Source organism: Trichoplax adhaerens, genomic scaffold, assembly GCF_000150275.1.
Source record: "Trichoplax adhaerens TRIADscaffold_2 genomic scaffold, whole genome shotgun sequence".
Lineage (NCBI taxonomy): Eukaryota > Metazoa > Placozoa > Uniplacotomia > Trichoplacea > Trichoplacidae > Trichoplax > Trichoplax adhaerens.
Window position 1 is genome coordinate 2,266,583 of NW_002060944.1, and position 19,568 is coordinate 2,286,150.

Consider the following 19,568-nt stretch of genomic DNA (forward strand, 5'->3'; position numbering starts at 1 on the left):
TAAGTATATATCTACTGTATACAAGTGAGAATCTAACCCCTTAGTGTAACTATACGTCACCCTAAAGGAACAATCTATTAGAAATGGCAGTAATTCTAAAAATCTTGTTAAATGCTATTTTTATGTTGCCGCTGTACTTCAGTCTGTATCTTATTAAACCCCCTACCAGTATTTTATCGATCCCACACGTAGCTGTGCTTAATATTATTAATGTATAGTATATGTGATTCTGATCACTGTAAGATTGCTACATTATTATTTATTTATATTCAGGATTCAGTAACTGATATAAATTAATTAAAATACAATTAACGATAGAGCATCGAAATATCTTGATTTACATTTGTAGTTGAGTCCAATTCACTGCCAACTTTGTTACGTAACGTAAAGTAAATGATCTCAGTCTTACGTAATTTCCAGTTACCTATTCAGGGGAATAATTTTCTGATAGTAATAAAGTATAGTTATATATACCATCATATTTATACATTATGTAGGTATATCCAGGTTCGAATTTAATGCTTGAATTTTTTATTGTACCTTTGTGATTTCTTTATTATGCCCGAACCATCTGCGTATGATATTACCAGTCCTCCAGTTATAGGCCAGGACTGTCTACGAAAAACAAGAAATTTCAAATTTACGCTTCGTTTAATTTGGAGACAATGCTGCAAAAAGGAAGTAGCATAACTATCATCTTTGTATAACATATTAATACGAAAATTAGCACTTTTTAACAAAGTACTTGATTGATCTGATCAGAAGACCAAAGTAGATGATGATCAACCAATAGAAAGTAACTATAATTGTAAATATAGTGTAGTGAGATGTTATACTAATATTATACGTGCTATGGTATTAGTATGCATTCTGTGTAGTCAGTATGATGAACGTTAGAGGTTCAGGTTCGGTATTAGTGAATAAAATAACTACGCGATAAGAGTATTGTACTGACCCCCGATATCAGTAAGAGGAGTCAAGTTGAACTATGTAGATAATGTTACATATTTGTACGTGTAATACTTTGTGCTTTAAGATGTAAGATATAATAAGAATATAACGAGAACCGGGAGCATTCTGTAAGGTTAGTTGCGTGAGACATTACTCGGTAATAACGGTCTGAAACATTGCATATAGAGAAGTAATTGCTACTACAGTGCGAATATTTAGTGAGAGACTATAATATAGAATAATAAAATTTGCAAAGTTTGCTCCATGAAGATTCTAACTGAATGGTCAGGTTTTAGAATACCATAACCAAGTTTTCATGTACTATACACAATAATATACAGCTGTTAATTATAATAAATTTAAAATATTACAATACTATGAAGGCTAAATCTTTCAATATCCGTATCATAAAAATGTCTACACGATACTTATACGTACACATATAGCATTACCTTATCCTGGCTACCAGATATCGTAACGCCGTAGCTCATGTTATTAATACATGTTACTGGCTCACTATGACATGCAGCGGTTCTTGCTGTTGGATTCTCATTTGCCTGGTGATCTATTTGACTTATTTCTTCCTTACCAAAACAACATCGAAACATTGTAGATAAACACGGTAAGAATATCTTGTTATGACAATATTATACGGTTATGTAGAATATGAATACATAGAAGTTATAAGTTATCACAAGTTGGACTTGCTGAATTGATGAGTACACAATAGCGTTAGAAATGCAGACGCGCCCAGTTGCAGAGGTAACTAGTAACCATGGAGATTAGTTCTGCATCTACAGTACAGTTGAATATAGTACAGTACAGTACAGTAGTACTGTACTGTGCAGTATGTACAGTACAGTACACTACTGTACTGTACACTGAGTGTACAGTATGTCATACGATCCCAACATCGCCTTAAACAGTAATGTTGAGTGAGGGTAAAGGGTAGGCAACACCTCCCAGCTAGGCTACCCTTTACTGTGCATTACTAGGCATGGATAGAGCTGCCGACCTTCAGCTAGTGAACTTTCGTTAACCAACATTCACCGCGAACGTTTGGATGTTAAAATTTTGAATGAATGCTGGGATAACATTCAAACTTGAAACAAAGTTTTATTGTCGTAATAACATTCAAACTGAAACAAAGATTTATTTTCGCAACTACATTTACAGTAAATTTGAAGCAAAGTTTTGACTGAATGAATGTTTGTCCAGATTTCCATGTGAATGTACAGTATGTGCATCTACAGGTAGTAGTCCATGGGTTAGGATTTGAACATCAAGTTAATAAGTTAAACCTGAAACTGTACAATACAGTACGGTGGTGTCCTTTACAGTACTGTACGCTGAGTGTACAGTACTGTACTCTACGGTACATGCAGTGAGGTTTTCTTTGAGTACTGTACAGTACTGTACAGTACAGTACAGTAGTCCACGGTCCAAGATACTGTACAGTACAGTACACTACAGTACACTGAAACGAGATGAATATCATCCCTGCCTAGTTTCACTAGCGTACGTGAATCGCAACATTGAATTTCAATTATTGTGCTTAACTGTGCTGATCTTTGGCTGCTCGTTTCTTATCTTTTACGCTTTTAGTAGTACAGTACTGTATAACGCTATTGATATCAAGGTATAATGGGTAAAAAAAATAAAAATAAGAAAGATGCGATTCCGAAGAGAAGCAATATCGGACCTAAAGAAGAAGATAAAGCACTATCGACCGAGAGCACTGAAAGTACGAGAGTGATTTTTAGAATATGGCTAAGTATTTGAGGTTAACCATTATCAGACAAAGGATCACTGTACTGTACTGCATTCTAAGCTATGGCTTGATTTAATTCTGGAAATAAGCCTCATTAGTTGCAATACGATCGCAGGATACGCGTTCGATTCGCATACGAAATCTGATAGCTTTGTGAATTGTAATACACCTGTAACACTAGCTACAAAAAATTTGCATCTGGAACGTCGTATTTGATTTGATTTTTATGCTTTATGCTGTACCATGTGGCCGTATTTCAATCTGACAAAACTTTGGTATTTAATAAAAAATTAATCTAAATTGCATTTTTTGTATAAGTACTGTACTGTACTTCTTAATTTACGAGCAGCGATAGATCATTAATGATCCGTAACAACTAGAAAATAGTGTGCACCCGTTTTTACTCACCTCAAACGAAACAACCCAAATTCGACCTCTATACCGCTGATTAATTATAAATTATAGTATCTTAAAGTCAATTTGTACGGCTACAGCATATGACATTTATGTTCTCTTGTAAATTTCACTAGCTATCCCGGTACGAACGGCAAAAACAGAAAATGAGGTACATGATCCATCTACACCTAAGTACTACTCTTAACTATAATCGTAGAATCAACTATAGTATATTATAATTAATTCGCAGCAAGTACGTAGATATATTGTAAATATTTATCGTATAAATTTTCGTCGTTTTCATAAGTACTGAATGCCGCATTTTCCTGATTGTTGATGCTAGGATAAGGTGAAGAATCCAGATGCCGCTACATTCCAGTCAGGTACAATTTTATACTATACCATGTTATAACTTGAGCATTACAGTATCTGCTGTCAAAGTCGATATACTGCCACTTATACTCTACAAAGCTATAAATCGTAGTTGGTAAAACGATAGTGTATGATCCTACGTTGTACGTAAACCAACATCAGGCAGCTTCATTAAATTTGGATAGGCCTTGCTCTCGTATTACTGCTGTTTCGTTCACTTTCATACATCTAGTATCTCACGTATAAACAATCTATTATCTTGGCAATCCTCTCTGACTCGTTGAGTTAGTACTGGACATTACTTGTTCTTGTAAATTGTATTTAAATTGTATACCTATGAATGAAAATATGGTGACCGAGCCAGATATGCTGGTATAGGGTATAATAAATTTGATAATTTAGCTCTAATACATGATACAGTATACAGTAGTTAAAAAATGATGTGCAATCTCAGTAAATATGAACGCATTCATTCAAATGATGTTTGTAGATACGAGTATTACTTCCGATCGTACTGAAACTTAGATGAGCCGTGAATGTGACCGTAACTGTGTCGATCAAACCGATCAGCTTACGGGTAGACTTTGGTCTATGCGATTGAATAGCGCAGATTCTCTACAAGAATTCTCCTTTGATGCATTTATTAAGCTCATATGCATCACTGGTAGTTTTCATTTTAAATTATATATTAGATCAATGATTGACTGAATCTAAAGAAAATTCCTTGTTTAGGATTTCCTTGTTTAGATTGTGAAATTTATTTATGGTCTGTTGCTTTCGAATTCGTTTCTACCATTAATTCCTTTTGTACTTTTGCATAGATACCAAAATTGATAGCGATGATAGTTATACAGATGATCAAGCAAATTCTCTGAATAAGGTAATATTTAGTTAGTCTGTAGTTAGATTATTCATACATTAATTCTTTTCAATTTTCGCTTTCCTTAAAGCCTGAACCCGACGGCGATGTATCAGAGAAACCGGTTGAAGAAATTTCTGGAGTTAGCAACGGTACGACACCGTTAATCAGATTACTACAGCAAGTATTAGCTTTAGATAGCCTGTGGTAGTTATACGAATTTCCTTAAACTTATCTGACATTCAAAAATATTAACGTAAAAATTGCACTTTAGATGTTACTAAATCAAGTTTGACTCGTAAGGAACAAAAAAAACAGAAAAAAAAGGTTAATTGATAGACTAAGGCTTTCAATTTTAATTGCTGGTAACTTACAACCTTATGGTGATACTAGCAGTATGCGTTCACTATTCAGGTCTAGCTAGCTAGCTACTACCATTTTGCAATTTCTTCGTAGGAACGATACGCGAAACAACTTAATCTATTGTCCGAAGGCGATCAGTTTTCCATTTCACAACAAGAGTCAACAACAAAAGCATCTGTATTAGAAAACGCATCCGATATCAAGGTATAATGGAATAATTTTCCGTAGAAAATTACTGTAAGCTGTATATGCAGCATAGATGTACTTTGTATTTGTAACAAGGGTAAAGTGGAAGTGAAACAAATCGCATAACTTCCATTCGCTTACTTAAGAGCAATACAAAATCATGCGAGGATTTTATGTACTCTCGGCTGCTGTATATTTGATCCCAGCGTTTAAATTTGTTGCTGGCTAACTCTAATGACGTTTTGCAAAAGTTTAAAATTTAAGTAAGATATTGAATATAATAGATCCAAAAAGCGGTTGAATAATTGATGTCATAATTTAAATAGCCAAAAAATTGATGTAAAAAAATTTAATTTAATCCGATAACTGAGGAACACGATCTCATTGCTTGTAGACCTTATATATGTTAGACCAGGGACCCCTAAGAGAAGTCCTAGGCACAGTCTATTCGAATATCGCTTACTTTTTATCATGAAGCTAGCGCTACTACGCTTTCGCTGTTATACCTTTCGTATATAGCAATCCGAAAATCGCAATTATCAATCCCTCAACAGCCCTGCGAATAGAAAGTAGCGTTGTTAAAAGTCATCAAATGTTGGAGAACTAGATGCAATTAAATCGTTTAATAACTCATACAATCATGTACTTTCACGCAACTGGCTGCTTCTGTAATTTGTCCTAATACTCGTACATGTACCCATATAGTAAAAATAATTAATAGCTATAGCTTGAAACGAAGATCTCACCGGACTTAAATAACTAATGCTTTTTTAAGGTTGAGAACTTTACGCTATCAGCTCGCGGAAAAAACCTTCTCGTCAATGCGTCTTTAACAGTCGCTGCCAAGCGGCGTTATGGACTTGTTGGGCCTAACGGGTATCTTTATTTACTGATCATGAACTACAATAACTACAGTGCTTACGAATATTTGTTATAATGCAAAATTAATAATTTTCGAGGCAGGATGGGCAAGACTACGCTATTAAATCACATTGCCGAAAGAAAGCTTAGAATACCTCCTACAATTGATATATTACTTTGTGAACAAGGTTTGTATTAGAATCCGTTCCTATATTAAGTTTCGATAGTTATGCAGCCGTGAATATAACATGCGTGTTAAAGAACTAAATGCTAACAAAAGAATAATAGAAATCTTACAGTCTCTATCGATTGATTTTATTATCCGCAGAAGTAGAAATAGGGGATGAGATCGCCGTTCAAGCTGTCATTAATTCTGATGTAAAGAGGCTGACACTGCTACAGGAAGTTAGTTTGTATTATTATTTAAATAATACGCTGGATCAATGAAGACTTACACTTAGTGCTTGGATACTGTAGGAAAAACAATTATTAGCCGAATGCGAGAGTGGACCCTTGGATAATACCGAGAGATTAAAAGAAGTTAGTAACATCAAAATCTGTTGTTGTAGTAAAAAGCTCAAGATGAACACTAAATAATATACAGCGTGAAATTATAATATTGTACTTTTGAATTTTAAGTTTCAATTCGTGGTAGCTTCGGACTACATGTGGTAGTTGATACAAAAACTATTTCTCACGTATTGGAAAAAATTCATAAATATCTAAGTTATAAATCTCGTAACACAGGTTTACGCAGAACTTGACGCTATTGGTGCTTCATCCGCTGAGTCAAGAGCAAGACGAATTTTAGCGGTAGATTAACGTTCATCAATGATATCTTCGTACTTTTTTCATTTAAGAGAGTAATATATGCAATAATTTTGAATTTCGTTTTTATTAATTGAAGGGTTTGGGATTTACTTTGGAGATGCAGGAGCGCCCCACTAAACAGTTATCCGGTGGATGGAGAATGCGTGTTTCATTAGCTAGGTAACACTGCTTAGAATTTGCGATAAAATTTCTTGATCAGAGCAGTTTAACGATTTTGACCATATTTATAGAGCTCTATTCATGGAACCCACGCTACTCCTTCTTGATGAGCCTACAAATCATCTAGATCTAAATGCAGTAATATGGCTGGACAAGTGAGTCGCTTTTAGAAGCTGTAATACTGTATACAATTATATTAGAAAATATAAGATTTTATATCGTACGTAAATACTATATCTTACATTATATCGCTCGCTGTGCATCCAAGTTATCTGCAATCCTGGAAGAAAACACTCTTAGTGGTCTCCCATGATCAGGCATTTTTAGACGATGTTTGTACTGATATTATTCATTTAGGTGAACGTTTAAATGCAATATTTTATTAATTATAGTTTATCAACGATCGTAATCATCATTTGAATTGCTGTACTGAAGACATAATATTAACTTTCTATTAGATGACTGTAAACTGTACAACTACAAAGGGAATTACAGTGAGTTAACTCTTATTGACTGCGATTCCCGTGGGCATAAATATGCTTATATGATCAAATAATGATTATAATTAATAATTAATTAGGTATGTTTAAGAAGATGTTTAAACAGAAATTCAAAGAAAGAGAAAAAGCGTTCGTAAAACAGGTACATATATTTTAGTATTTTGAGTGTGTCTCTTTGGACCTCTTACTAATTTATCTCATTTTCAATCGTACCGAATTAAGGAACGTGAAATCAAAAATCTGAAGCAAAGTGGTCAATCTAAGAAAAAAGCGGTGTGTACTGAATTATATTTAAACTATTTCTCTGCTTACAATCTGCATACTAGAGCAAAAGCATACTATAATTCATTAGTGCTAATTCAATGCATCTATCAAAGTAGGAACAAATCACAAAGGCGAATGCTTCTAGGAAAGAAAAAAGTAAGAGTGGCAAGAAAGGACATAAGGATGATTCTGAGGTATTACGTTAAAATGTCATACCTTTTCCGGTTTTACTAGTTATTTTGTATTGATATAATTCAATTTATAACCCCTCGAATAGGGCTCTGCTGCATCAATGTCTGAGCTATTAAGGAAACCTAGAGAATACGTTGTTAGATTTTCGTTTCCGAACCCTCCACCATTAAATCCTCCTGTCCTTGGTTTATACGGTTAGATGCTGATTTGATGATAAAATTTCTGCTAAATATGAAACTAAATGTTTATTTAATAGGAGTTGGTTTTAGATATCCTGAGCTGCCGTTGCTTTTTAAAAACGTTGATTTTGGCATAGATATGAATTCAAGAGGTTAGAAATGATCAGAATTGACCCAGAAATTCCTAGCGCTAGTCTACAAGTTAATGTTTCTTTTTCTATAGTTGCAATTGTTGGACCAAATGGCGTTGGAAAAAGTACATTTCTAAATCTGTTAATAGGAAATTTAACTCCGGTAAAAATACTTATCCTAATGAAGTATCGAGAATTAAATTTTATTGATTCATTTGTGATTATATGTTGTTTAGACTGACGGCGAAGTAAGAAGAAATCCTCGATTGGTAATTAAGATACACCATTTTACGAATAACTAATTAAGTACCTACAACATATTAGCAATGTATCAATGTCATTGACTTTGAGGATGTATTACAGCGCATAGGAGTTTACAATCAACATGCTGCTGACCAACTTAATCTTACGGAAACCCCTGTGGAATACTTAAATGTACCAGAGGCCTTCATTAAATATACATTGAGCTGTTTTACTACTTATGGAGATTAAGTACCGCATAACCAACTAATTATAGTGTTACACCCTCACTCTTTACAGCGACTCTTCGATATGAATTATCAACATTCCCGACAGTTATTGGCCCGATATGGCCTAGCTAGCCATGCTCACACAATAAAAATAGGGGATCTTTCCGGTAATAATTATATATGGATTATTTTGATAATTTGCGATTAACCATACTGGTTATCCGAATACAGGAGGTCAAAAAGCACGTGTTGTCTTCGCAGAACTCAACAAACGCCAACCGGATATCTTGATATTGGTAAACAATGATTTTGTCGTTTAGTATAATTTTCTAAAATATCTAATTCTTTCCTTATTATCAAAGGATGAACCTACAAATAACTTGGATCTAGAATCCATTGATGCTCTTGGTGATGCTATCAATGAATTTTCTGGAGGTTCGTTTTATATCTATGAACTTATTTGCTGCAATATCATAAAGAGCATATTTAAACCATTGATAGGAGTAATCCTTGTTAGCCATGATGCTCGCCTTATTCAAGAAACAAATTGTCAACTGTGGGTCGTAGAAGATCAGACGATAAATGAAGTTGAAGGAGATTTTGATGATTACAAACGAGAAATCTTAGAAGTATTGGGAGAGACCGTAGCATCATCCTGAATTTGCTTTGATAGCTGTAATGTAACCGGCATTTAGGTATAACTTGAAACACTAAAGTGATCAAGGAAGCTATAAATTGATAGGTTCCTTGCATTGTATCTATTTTATTAAATTACCTTTGATCAGATGTTAACCTTCACTTTAGGTGAGTGATGATTACATTTGGGTAAAATTAGCTGTCTGGCTAGTAAAACTAATTACTATAGATTGATCAGATAGTTAATTTGATCTCAACGATGAACGACTATACAAACTCATTAAGTTGTATAATCAATTACTCGAAACCGACAACTGCCGCAAATGTAGTAATGACGTACTCATTTCTGCAGCTATTAATTCGATTAGCACAGAAATGCTCATCGAGGCACTGTTAATAAATCATCGAATGGATAATTACAATAAATAGCTTATGTAAATTAACCGTTAAACATGTATCGCAGATAGCAATACCTAATTATTACTTTTGGCAATTCTGTATTTACGGGTATGACAGAGCATCACTTTACTCCTTACCTCGTAAAGTAATTATTATTAAATGTAAAACTCAGCAAAAGTATCAAAACCCGAAGGATAAGATCAACGTTTGTATTCTAAAGTATTATTTGGGTTTCTGATGATAACTATAAATTTTACTTTAAAAAGCAGCTATGAAATTAGTCTGCTCTAGCATATTCGCAACATCGTTGATAATAGACTAGGAAGGTAGATTGCAAAGATACACGTATAATTGCAAAATCTATAATATCAGATTCTCCTTATCCTTTACTATAACTATTATATCATAGTGTTAGTAAAATTGAGCGATTTAAATGAGTAATTACATATAGATTAATTTATGTTAATACTAGACAATCGATTCGATCTTTTTATTGTAGTAAATAGTGGTTAATAAAATCCAGATGTGTAGTTCATACATATATAATTCATGGTCTATCTCACGAATTATTACTTATGTACAGTATAATACGTACTGCTATGTCGATATACAACACTTTAGCAATGACTACTAAACCCTCCTGTCCTATCAAAACTGATATTCAAACTCTCTTCTCCAAAAATATAATATATAACATCTACCCTCGGATAGATTGATTAATTAATTAATTATATTATTCTACTTTTTATATAATATATATTTGTGAAAGCTGTCTGTACCCTTATTTGACCTAACCACTCCACAGATGTTATGCTTATTCAATAATTATGTATTATAAAAGAGCATACTGTAGATCATCGTACTCACGCGTAATCAGACTGAGTCATTCAGATTGCTAACAATTCACTACCTGTCACATCGCAGTGCAGTACAGTACAGTAATGTGTAAGAACTAAGAAGTCATGGTCTTGGGAATCAGTCCGCACTTCGCGAATACCATAGCTGATAACTAGAATCCTGTTTAGCTGTCAGTTTCTTGCAACCAGATATGATGTACACTTGTACAGCACGCGCATTTAATGTTAATGTACACGAGATAGATATCATGAATCTAATATATCACTTTGCTATATGAAATATATCGGCTTGTACTTTAAAACTTAATAACTCGGCGAAAAAATTGTGGGAAAAGGTTTATTAGAACTGAACACTTCATGCTACGTTCGTAACATAAATTAATTACGTGTTTTAATGAGATCGTGGAAATAGGCAGTTCTAAGTGTTTAGCGATTAATATGTAATCGAGTATTATAATATGGTATGATGGTATAGTACGGACGCAAAGTTCAGCTAATTGTGTAGCAATAGCTAAGTTATTGCCAAGTCCCACGTTCATTTCAAATTCTGACGTTGCAGAGCACGACCGTAGACTACTTTAGTACACGCTGTCGGTACTATGGTACTGTGATTACTCCATAGTACTGTACAGTACAGTACAATGTACATATCAGCGTTGTTGATAATACTGTACACTGTAATGTTTAATGTACTGTATAGTCGCAGTTCATTTTCATTTTTACTACTGTGCTGTACAGTAGTAAAAATGCACTGCACTGTACTGTTAATTTACTAGTTATACAGTACAGTTAATACTGTACTGTATACTGTACTCTGTACAGTACAGTGTAGTCTGAAGCTGCTGATGCTAAAATACTGTACTGTACTGTACAGTATTGTGAAGTGCAAAACACAATGCTAAGTAATCATGTACAGTACAGTACTGTATTCACATTACAGTACCCTGATTCCGCGAATAACTTGCGTATAAAAAGACAAGTTCAGAAAATCGAATTAGTAGTTTTTAATTTTTAAGTCAGGTACTGTATTGTACTGCTGTTCCTGTTAATGCGTAGTTCTCAACAGTGATCGAATTATGCGAGGTGCGCTAAATTAATTAAAGATTGAAAGTGATATAGTTAGCAACTCTAGTCCTAATACAGAAAGCATACAGTAAAACGCAAGAAATATGGAGTTTAAATGGAATATATTTCTGGTACTGTTCATAGCTACCCTGTCGTCGTGGCCCGTCCATGGCTGTAAGTAATGTACTTAAACTATGCACTAAACAGTGACATACCCCTGAACACCGCTTCATCGTTTATAATTTACACACTCGTATTATTAGTCGATTTTTGAAATTTAAAAAAATTTTTCGCTTCATTATCGTTCTGTCGCTAATTACTAATACTGTGCAATACTACATCATGAATTTAATTTGTTATTCGTAGTATTCAAAAGTTTGAACTTTCGTAAAATACTTAAAAACTAGTAATAATTGATCTTGATCGCTCTTTACTAGTTACATGCCCATCAAAGTTGACGTGCGACAGATTGCATCGATTGGAATGTTTTTACCCGAACATTGAATGTGGTCGGTGTAAGATTAATTATCAAGAACTGAATGGCGCTTGTATTTTAGGTAAGTGTATCTTTATATTTGCAGTACTATGCACCATCGGTTATATACCCGTACAATATATCTGTACGAATCATTAACTATTTACTAGCAGCCCCCATCGGCCGTTAATTGCTTTATTTCTCAACCTACAGTATTTGAGGGTTTACTGGCATAAATTTTTGTTTTGTGAAGAAATAATTAGTTACACATATTATAAATTATCAATCCTGCTAGCTATCAGTACAGTACAGTTCTCTAACTTTCTCTGTTATGACTACAAATTTTATGTTTTACCAAACTCTGTTACGGCGACGCAAACGTTTTAAATTTTTTATCCCTGACGTGCCTGAGAAAAAATACCGTATAGCTTTCATACCATCAATACGAATATTCTATCAACTATTCTACCGAATAATTCTATTAAATTCGCTTTCTTAGTTTTCTGACATCTTAATCGGATCAGTATTCGATTATAATTATTAATGTCATTATATATAAAAAGAAATAAATTCTCCGACTAAGCCATTTTGCTAACCAGTGATTGGCCTACGTTTTTGTACTGCAGTCTAATAATTGTGTAATCATAAACTGCTTGCACATATTCTGAGCTTCTGACATTCCATGATCACGCAGGAAATAAACAATTGCTGTGCTAACAAAAATAACCTTGTTTGCATAACTAAAATGGCATCAGCCAATATTCAATAACTAAATCTACTATAAATAATTACAAAATACGTACAGTACATTATCCGTATAAGACGATTTAAGTTCATAAAATAGAATAATACGCTTTATATTATTTATGGCATCATCCCATACGAATACGTATTCTTAGTATTACAATTCATTCGTTACTACGGTGTTAAGGTACTCACTAAACAAAAACGTATTGTAAATTACACGGTACCCGTAGCATAACGTACTGTACATACTGTATGTATATTTGAAATTTGCAATGGTTCAAAGATCTTTCAAACGAAAGGATCTAGTGAACGACGTGATTGTCATATCTCCTCTTTATACTTTCCTGCCACCCATTAAACCTCTAATTTAGCTCGCGTAAGTTCAATCAAGAATGTAGTTCTTCCATTTACGTAGAAATTTCTATTGCAGATATTTGCTTTTTTAGTCTTTCAAGCAAGGGCTTACCGTTAATTAATTAAATTAAAATATTGGTGATATTACTTATTCCGATTTTCAATCGATATAAATATCAAAATTATAATAGTTATCTCTATTTAGACATAACGGAAATTAATTTTTTGCGTTATAAATAATATATGCATGTGTGTTCTCCCAAGTCAATACAGCTAATTTAAAATTTAAGAAAATAAATAATTATTGGCTATAAATTATACTGTATTCGTTGTGGAAGCAATACGCGTACTCGTAGCGATACGCTATAAGGGCTCGGTACTCAGCAACCCAGCTGGTTTCCATGCCAATATCCCGAATTCAGTATGTCAAAATTAGTTAAAGTCATCAACACTATAATCTACTGTACATATTCTTAATGAAGCGCTGATAATGTAAGTATTGCAAGGGTAAACATTAGCCTGATATTCGAATGAACGGGTAGTTTACTAGTTTCTTGTAATTGTAAAGTGTAACTGTATCGATTGATATACTGTATACCAATTCTGATAACTGAAGTAATTCAGCTAAATTTAAATGAGCTATGATCACTGAATTACGAGCAATTTAGTAATTCGTGAAACAGAACTTGAGATACTTATTAAGTGCGTACTGTGTTATGATTATAATATAATATTTTGCCTACTATAGATTTCATAATCATTTTTATTGACTGCATATAGAAAACTGAAAAATTTTGATCCGAGTGCCTTGGTGTAGTACGTAATCGATATATAACAGTAGTAACATGTAGTACCATGAAACTCCTCTCATGTAGTTATCTGTTTGAGTACAGTACTGGTATACGGAAGACATTTGACAAGTTGTTATGCATTCGTAAGTAGCTTTCCATCAGAGTATTTATTGGTTTAGCTATTTGCAATGTTTAGAATAATGTAAGGCATACTTTATGAACTCGATCTCTAAAAAAATAGAATGAATAAATAAATCTAAGAGTCCATTCCTATACTGAAGGCCTTAACTACCGTATATCAGTAATGTATTATAATAAAATCTTACAAGCGCTTTATGAAGTAAGAAAGTAATGTTTTATTTAGCGTAACATGACATTGGAGCATAATTTATTAATTCATTTCAGATAGTGCATCACCGCAAAGACGCTAGTATTCAAATTGGATTAATGATATAATTAATTTATTCATAAATTAGTTGATCTCTAAAGCATATTAATAATTAATTTTCTCTTGGAATTAACTATAGACTTTTGTAGCATTCCAAGGCATAGATGTACTGAAAACGTGTGCTTTCGGTGCTTTCGCCTATGAAGTCTTAATGTAGTACTGTATAAAAACAATTTACGCAGCAGTTATGAGCAACAAAGTTTGTATTGTCTTACAGACGGTATCTCAAAAAGAAAACTTTTTACCGTCGCTGCTGTACAGTATGACACTACAGGACTAAAGCTAACAGCACATTCAATAGAAACAAATTATTTGCGAGCTACATTTTTATTTAAAACCCATCGTTTTTCTGTACAAAATTTCTCTCTTCATTATTTCCCATGAATGTTACACATGCGATGTCATTACCATCCTTATTTGACGAGGTGCTGAAATTAGGAAAAAGTAGCTATAAATTATATATTTATTAACCTCTAGATCTCGGATGTACAGTACAGTAATACGCATATATGATTAGGCTACAGCTTTGAAGTCGGTAAAAATCTTTACTAACAGTAGGATATTATTACTACTTTTTAAAAGAGCTCATTTAAGAGTACAGCATAGAATGATTTACTACAGCTGCAACACTGCTTTACAGTACAGTATACCCGTATAGTAATTTACGCGTATTGATTGCAACGCGTAATTAGTATCAGAGATGGATTTGACCGGTTAGTATTATTAAGAATAAAACAGAAGTACTAAATACTGTTAAAACTACAGTAATGTACTGTGAATGCACGCGTATAAGATCGACACAATATTAGTGCTTTCCGACTGAACTTTAAATAAACAGTGATAAGATCGTTGAAATTCTTTTGCTTTCTTACAGTATTACGTATACCAATCTTATTAAACTGGCTCGTTCTGAGAAATTATTGCATTTATACTATACTGTCTCAATGTAACAGTGTCAACTCTAATTAATTACAATATTGCGCTACATAAATACTGGAATTCTACTGTAATATTTAAGAAAATAATTACGCGTAATTCTAATTGACTTGTTTAATTCTACGAGACATACGGTATATTGTAAATTTTAAAGATGATTCTCAAGATTGCCCTGTAACCTAAAAACTTTAACTGCTTAGAAAAATCAATATACTCATAAATATATGATAAAAACTAACAAGAATCTAAACAGTGCGCTTTAGCGTGTTTAACAACCATTGTCATTTTTAAGAACTATGCTATTACAAACAATTGTTATCTTTGAAAGTAATACTACTGTACTGTATAGCGGTAGTGAAATCTAGTAGCAGACTAGTAGCCATAGTCTTGACCTGTCTTGCTGTGAAGATTGGTCTCATTTTATTGTACTATACAACGCAGTAGAATTGACTTCCATCTGATTATGAGGCTAAACTGAAGCAAAGCCAAAGTATTAACTGTATTCTGTGACAATACTCTTGGTTAAAAATCTCTAAAAAAATCAACTTTGATTAAGTTTAGACAGAATTACGTAATTTTAGCTGATGTTGCTAGTACATCTCACGGCCATAACACTGTATTTACTAGTGTAATTTCTGTTTAATGCACTAGCAACGCCATAAGGTGTATCACTAGGCGCAATTTGCTTTTGAAATCAATTTCGGATCAAATTGATATAAGAATACTGTTGATGCAGTGGATACTACCTTAGATATATTTTCATCAGTAGTGAGATAACTTAGCTTTTATTATGGTTAAAATCTTTCAAATAAGCTAAAATATTGACAGAACTAGAAAAATGAGAATGTCAGAAGGTACTGTCGAGCTCTGGCGCCGTCTATATAACTGCGAATTCAAAACACCTGAAATTGCTTTATAACTTTGTTTCAAAAGTTTAATTTACTACTTGACCAAGATTCTTACATTATCATTTGTAACCATTGCTATTCCCAGCTGCTAGTCCGCGGAATACCTTGCCACCTCAACTTGGTAGCACTACAAGTGGCGAAAACGATGTTACGGATAAATTGTATCCATCGGATCGCACAACGACTATGGATGATATTGCTCTTAGGAATGCGTATTTTTTTGGTAAGGTTAAAAATATTTTATCTAGTTGTTGTTAGTCATGTCGTATTAGAAACAGTTGCATGGAAATTTTAAAATGTCCTCTCATGTATTATTTATTTAATATATCTGTTTGAGAAAAGATACCCTTTTTAATGAATATTTGATGAAAAGTTACACATAAGTTGGCTGGAGAGTGTGCATATAGCCGATTTATTAGTAGTAAACTAGTGATTCAACTAAACTAGCTGATTCCGCATATCAGGCTGTTCAAGTAATTATAATCTTTGATACTTCTGATAATATAATAACTTTATACTCACCGATTCATCATTTAAATATCAGCCTTACCCACAAAATAGCACGTACTATTGAATAAAAAGTAACTACGTCTCCGCCCGTGTTCAATCATTCGTACGAGAATTAGCTGAGAGTATGCTACTGTACTGTTATAAACGACATTCATTTATTATAAATACCACTGACAAAAATTTTATACTAAACACGACCGTAATTGATTTACATAAAATATTATTTATTAAAGCATAGCGTACTGTATATGAAACTGAAACTGCAAATAATCAGTACTAATGATGAATCATTCTAGAACACTGTACTAAACAAATTGCAAAGTTATACCAATTTATTAAGTTACATCTTCGTGTTTTTAAATGGATCTTCCAATTTTGTCACTTTTACTACTAAAACAAGATTTATACTGCAATAACTTACCCATGATATGGTACTTGCATAAGTTATCCAGAATCCAGAGGGATAGCTAGAATTTAAGCACAGCGTGTATCGAAGCTTTGTGTTAATAATTTTTGAACTTTAAACCGACAAGTGTTCTAGGTTCTAAGACATTATTTATACGTAGTGTATCTGGTGTCTCACTTATCAGTTTCATTAATAAATACGTATACAAAAAGTATTACTAGTTAAATTATAACGTGTTAGCTTTCCTGTTAATTTGAAAATAATTATGTAGAGTCATATAATGTTAATTGTATTTATATTTCTATAATCTAATCTACTTAAATTATAGCTATGATTGCTGGCTGTACATTGCTTGGTGTTATTGCTATTATTGCAATCGTTTACTGCTGGTTTAAGTAAGTAGCATATAAGAAATCTAACCAACTGATATTGATACGTAATCACAAAAGTCTGTTGTAACACTTATGCTATTTGCTGGATATTTTTCATTTCCAATATTGATCGTTCAAACTACAGAAAACAATCGCAGATTATCCTAGTGTAGTAATATAAGATCACAACCTATACGTGTATTCGAGCATTCTAACGTACTATTTTTATTTATCAATCAATTAACTTAGATATAAAGTATTTTAATCATCTTTCCTGTCTGATAATATGTTCAGTCTTTTTAAACTTTGTAATTTAGTGGTACTTATTATTTATTGTTCTAGGTCAAAGGAAGATAAGGAAAATCGACATACACTAAAGTACCAAAAGATAACTCAAAAAGATTCATCTAAACTTAAACGGGACCAATTCGATGTATATATTTAAGAAAATTTTGCTAATATATTATTGATTAACTAGGAGAAACTAAGGATAGCTTTTGGTATAAAGGATAAGTTTTAAATCTAATAACTTTATGTACTGTAATTGATCTTTGTACCCTTGTACTTTATCTAAGGATACGGACTCTGGTCTAGCTGAAAGTGCTCAAGTTTTTCATTATCATCATCAAAAAAAGCAATTAGAGTCAATGGATAGGTAACTTCGAATATGAGTAGATCTTGAACAAGTACACTATTAATAATTAATATTTATAGCTAACGTTGTTACTTACAACTGAGATATAATCATATTTTACGAGTTATATAATACATAGAGAATTTGATGTGATTACAATATATTCTTTACGTGACATAGAACGAAGGATATTGACTCCTTGGATATTGGTATGCCAGTAAGTGAAGATGATGTTGATGACAACGGCGATGAAACGGAAAATGAAGATGATTTTACGATGTATGAATGTCCTGGTTTAGGATCGGTAATGATTATTCTAAGAAACTATTTTTTGACAATAGATTCATTCCCTGAAAGTACTATTCAACATGTAGCAGTTCGTAAATGAATCAGTTTAATATTCAAGTTAATTATATGATACATTCTATTATTAATATACTATACATTAGCTAATTTTATCCATCACTCGATAATTCTTCAGAATGGAGACGTCGAAGTTACCAACCCTTTATTTGAAGGAGAACTTACGCATCATCAACAGTTGGAAATGAACGATTTAAATGCTCACCCAATTAATGTTGAACAATGAGTGTAATTTAGAGTTTTAAATATTAACTTTGACATGAAGAGAAGACTTATATGTAAAATAAACTTGATCTAGAGCATTCTCAAGGCACAGCTTATTAAATTATTACTCAAATTCTACGATATGATTATATTATCTGCAATTTACAACATCTAACATCCAAACAATGCAAAGAAATTACTTAAATGTTTACTGATAAATATTCCAAATCATTGTTACAAACTTCTATCAAAGTTTCAATATTTAAAGTTTATATTCCTCACACTAAATAAAAATATTCTGTATTCAAATTTTAACCTTTGTTATAGAGCAGTAACTGAGTGCTAATTGAATATCGTGTCTCAATGTTAAATTCTACTATATGTAATTAAATTATCAGTATTAATATCATAGTTTGTGTTATAATTATAAAAATTTCAGAACTATAGATCAATAGCTGTAAATATAGTAATTACAACGAAATTTTCAATTTATTCCTTAAGCACCCAGTACTACCGGAAAGATTGGTACTTTCTAATCAAACTTTAAAGTAAAACATGCTACTTTGTGAATGATTACTAGATTACAATTCCTAAACATATCTGCTAAATTTATTAACTGAATAAAATAAAAATATTAATAAAGCCAGTACTAACTAGGATTTGTTGGTATCTCGAAAAAAAATCATATACAATTTTTATTTTCGTTCATAAAATTTATAAATCATTTTATTTACAGTATTCATTTTGAAATGATTACTGAATTCCCTGAAATTTCCCAGAAGTATAGGGATTTCCAAATTCGAGAACTTTACTTAAATTTGCGCCATAAATTTGTTATAATACATGATTACATGTACATAATATAATGAAGACTGTGACTAACGAATGTAGTATTCATTGTAGTACTATTCAAAATATATTTTATAAGCCTGCAACAAAAATCATCTCCAAATTTACAAACATTTTTTATTAATCCCAG

The 19,568-nt window shown here is 32.5% G+C and overlaps 3 protein-coding genes across 3 annotated transcripts; 2 read left to right on the forward strand and 1 right to left on the reverse strand.

Moving 5' to 3' along the window:
- Positions 1 to 337: 337 nt before the first annotated feature.
- On the reverse strand, positions 338 to 1,559 carry TRIADDRAFT_53104 (uncharacterized protein; the record flags this gene model as incomplete). The annotated part of the gene is made up of 3 exons (XM_002109791.1): positions 338 to 424; positions 541 to 615; positions 1,404 to 1,559. 3 exons carry the CDS (start codon positions 1,557 to 1,559, stop codon positions 338 to 340), a joined length of 318 nt encoding a protein of 105 aa, XP_002109827.1.
- A 3,285-nt stretch (positions 1,560 to 4,844) lies between these two features.
- Positions 4,845 to 9,144, forward strand: TRIADDRAFT_20563 (uncharacterized protein; the record flags this gene model as incomplete). The annotated part of the gene is made up of 22 exons (XM_002109221.1): positions 4,845 to 4,916; positions 5,674 to 5,774; positions 5,862 to 5,947; positions 6,091 to 6,164; positions 6,237 to 6,299; positions 6,507 to 6,572; positions 6,667 to 6,749; positions 6,821 to 6,904; positions 7,018 to 7,106; positions 7,208 to 7,243; positions 7,330 to 7,391; positions 7,472 to 7,522; positions 7,630 to 7,707; positions 7,791 to 7,899; positions 7,962 to 8,036; positions 8,108 to 8,178; positions 8,252 to 8,284; positions 8,379 to 8,450; positions 8,556 to 8,652; positions 8,717 to 8,781; positions 8,848 to 8,920; positions 8,987 to 9,144. Coding segments are annotated over 22 exons (1,698 nt in total), but the record flags the coding sequence as incomplete, so codon positions are not given.
- A 5,813-nt stretch (positions 9,145 to 14,957) lies between these two features.
- TRIADDRAFT_53106 (uncharacterized protein) lies at positions 14,958 to 18,611 on the forward strand (the record flags this gene model as incomplete). The annotated part of the gene is made up of 7 exons (XM_002109222.1): positions 14,958 to 14,970; positions 16,187 to 16,324; positions 17,346 to 17,412; positions 17,731 to 17,821; positions 17,964 to 18,043; positions 18,203 to 18,326; positions 18,504 to 18,611. 7 exons carry the CDS (start codon positions 14,958 to 14,960, stop codon positions 18,609 to 18,611), a joined length of 621 nt encoding a protein of 206 aa, XP_002109258.1.
- Positions 18,612 to 19,568: the final 957 nt, after the last annotated feature.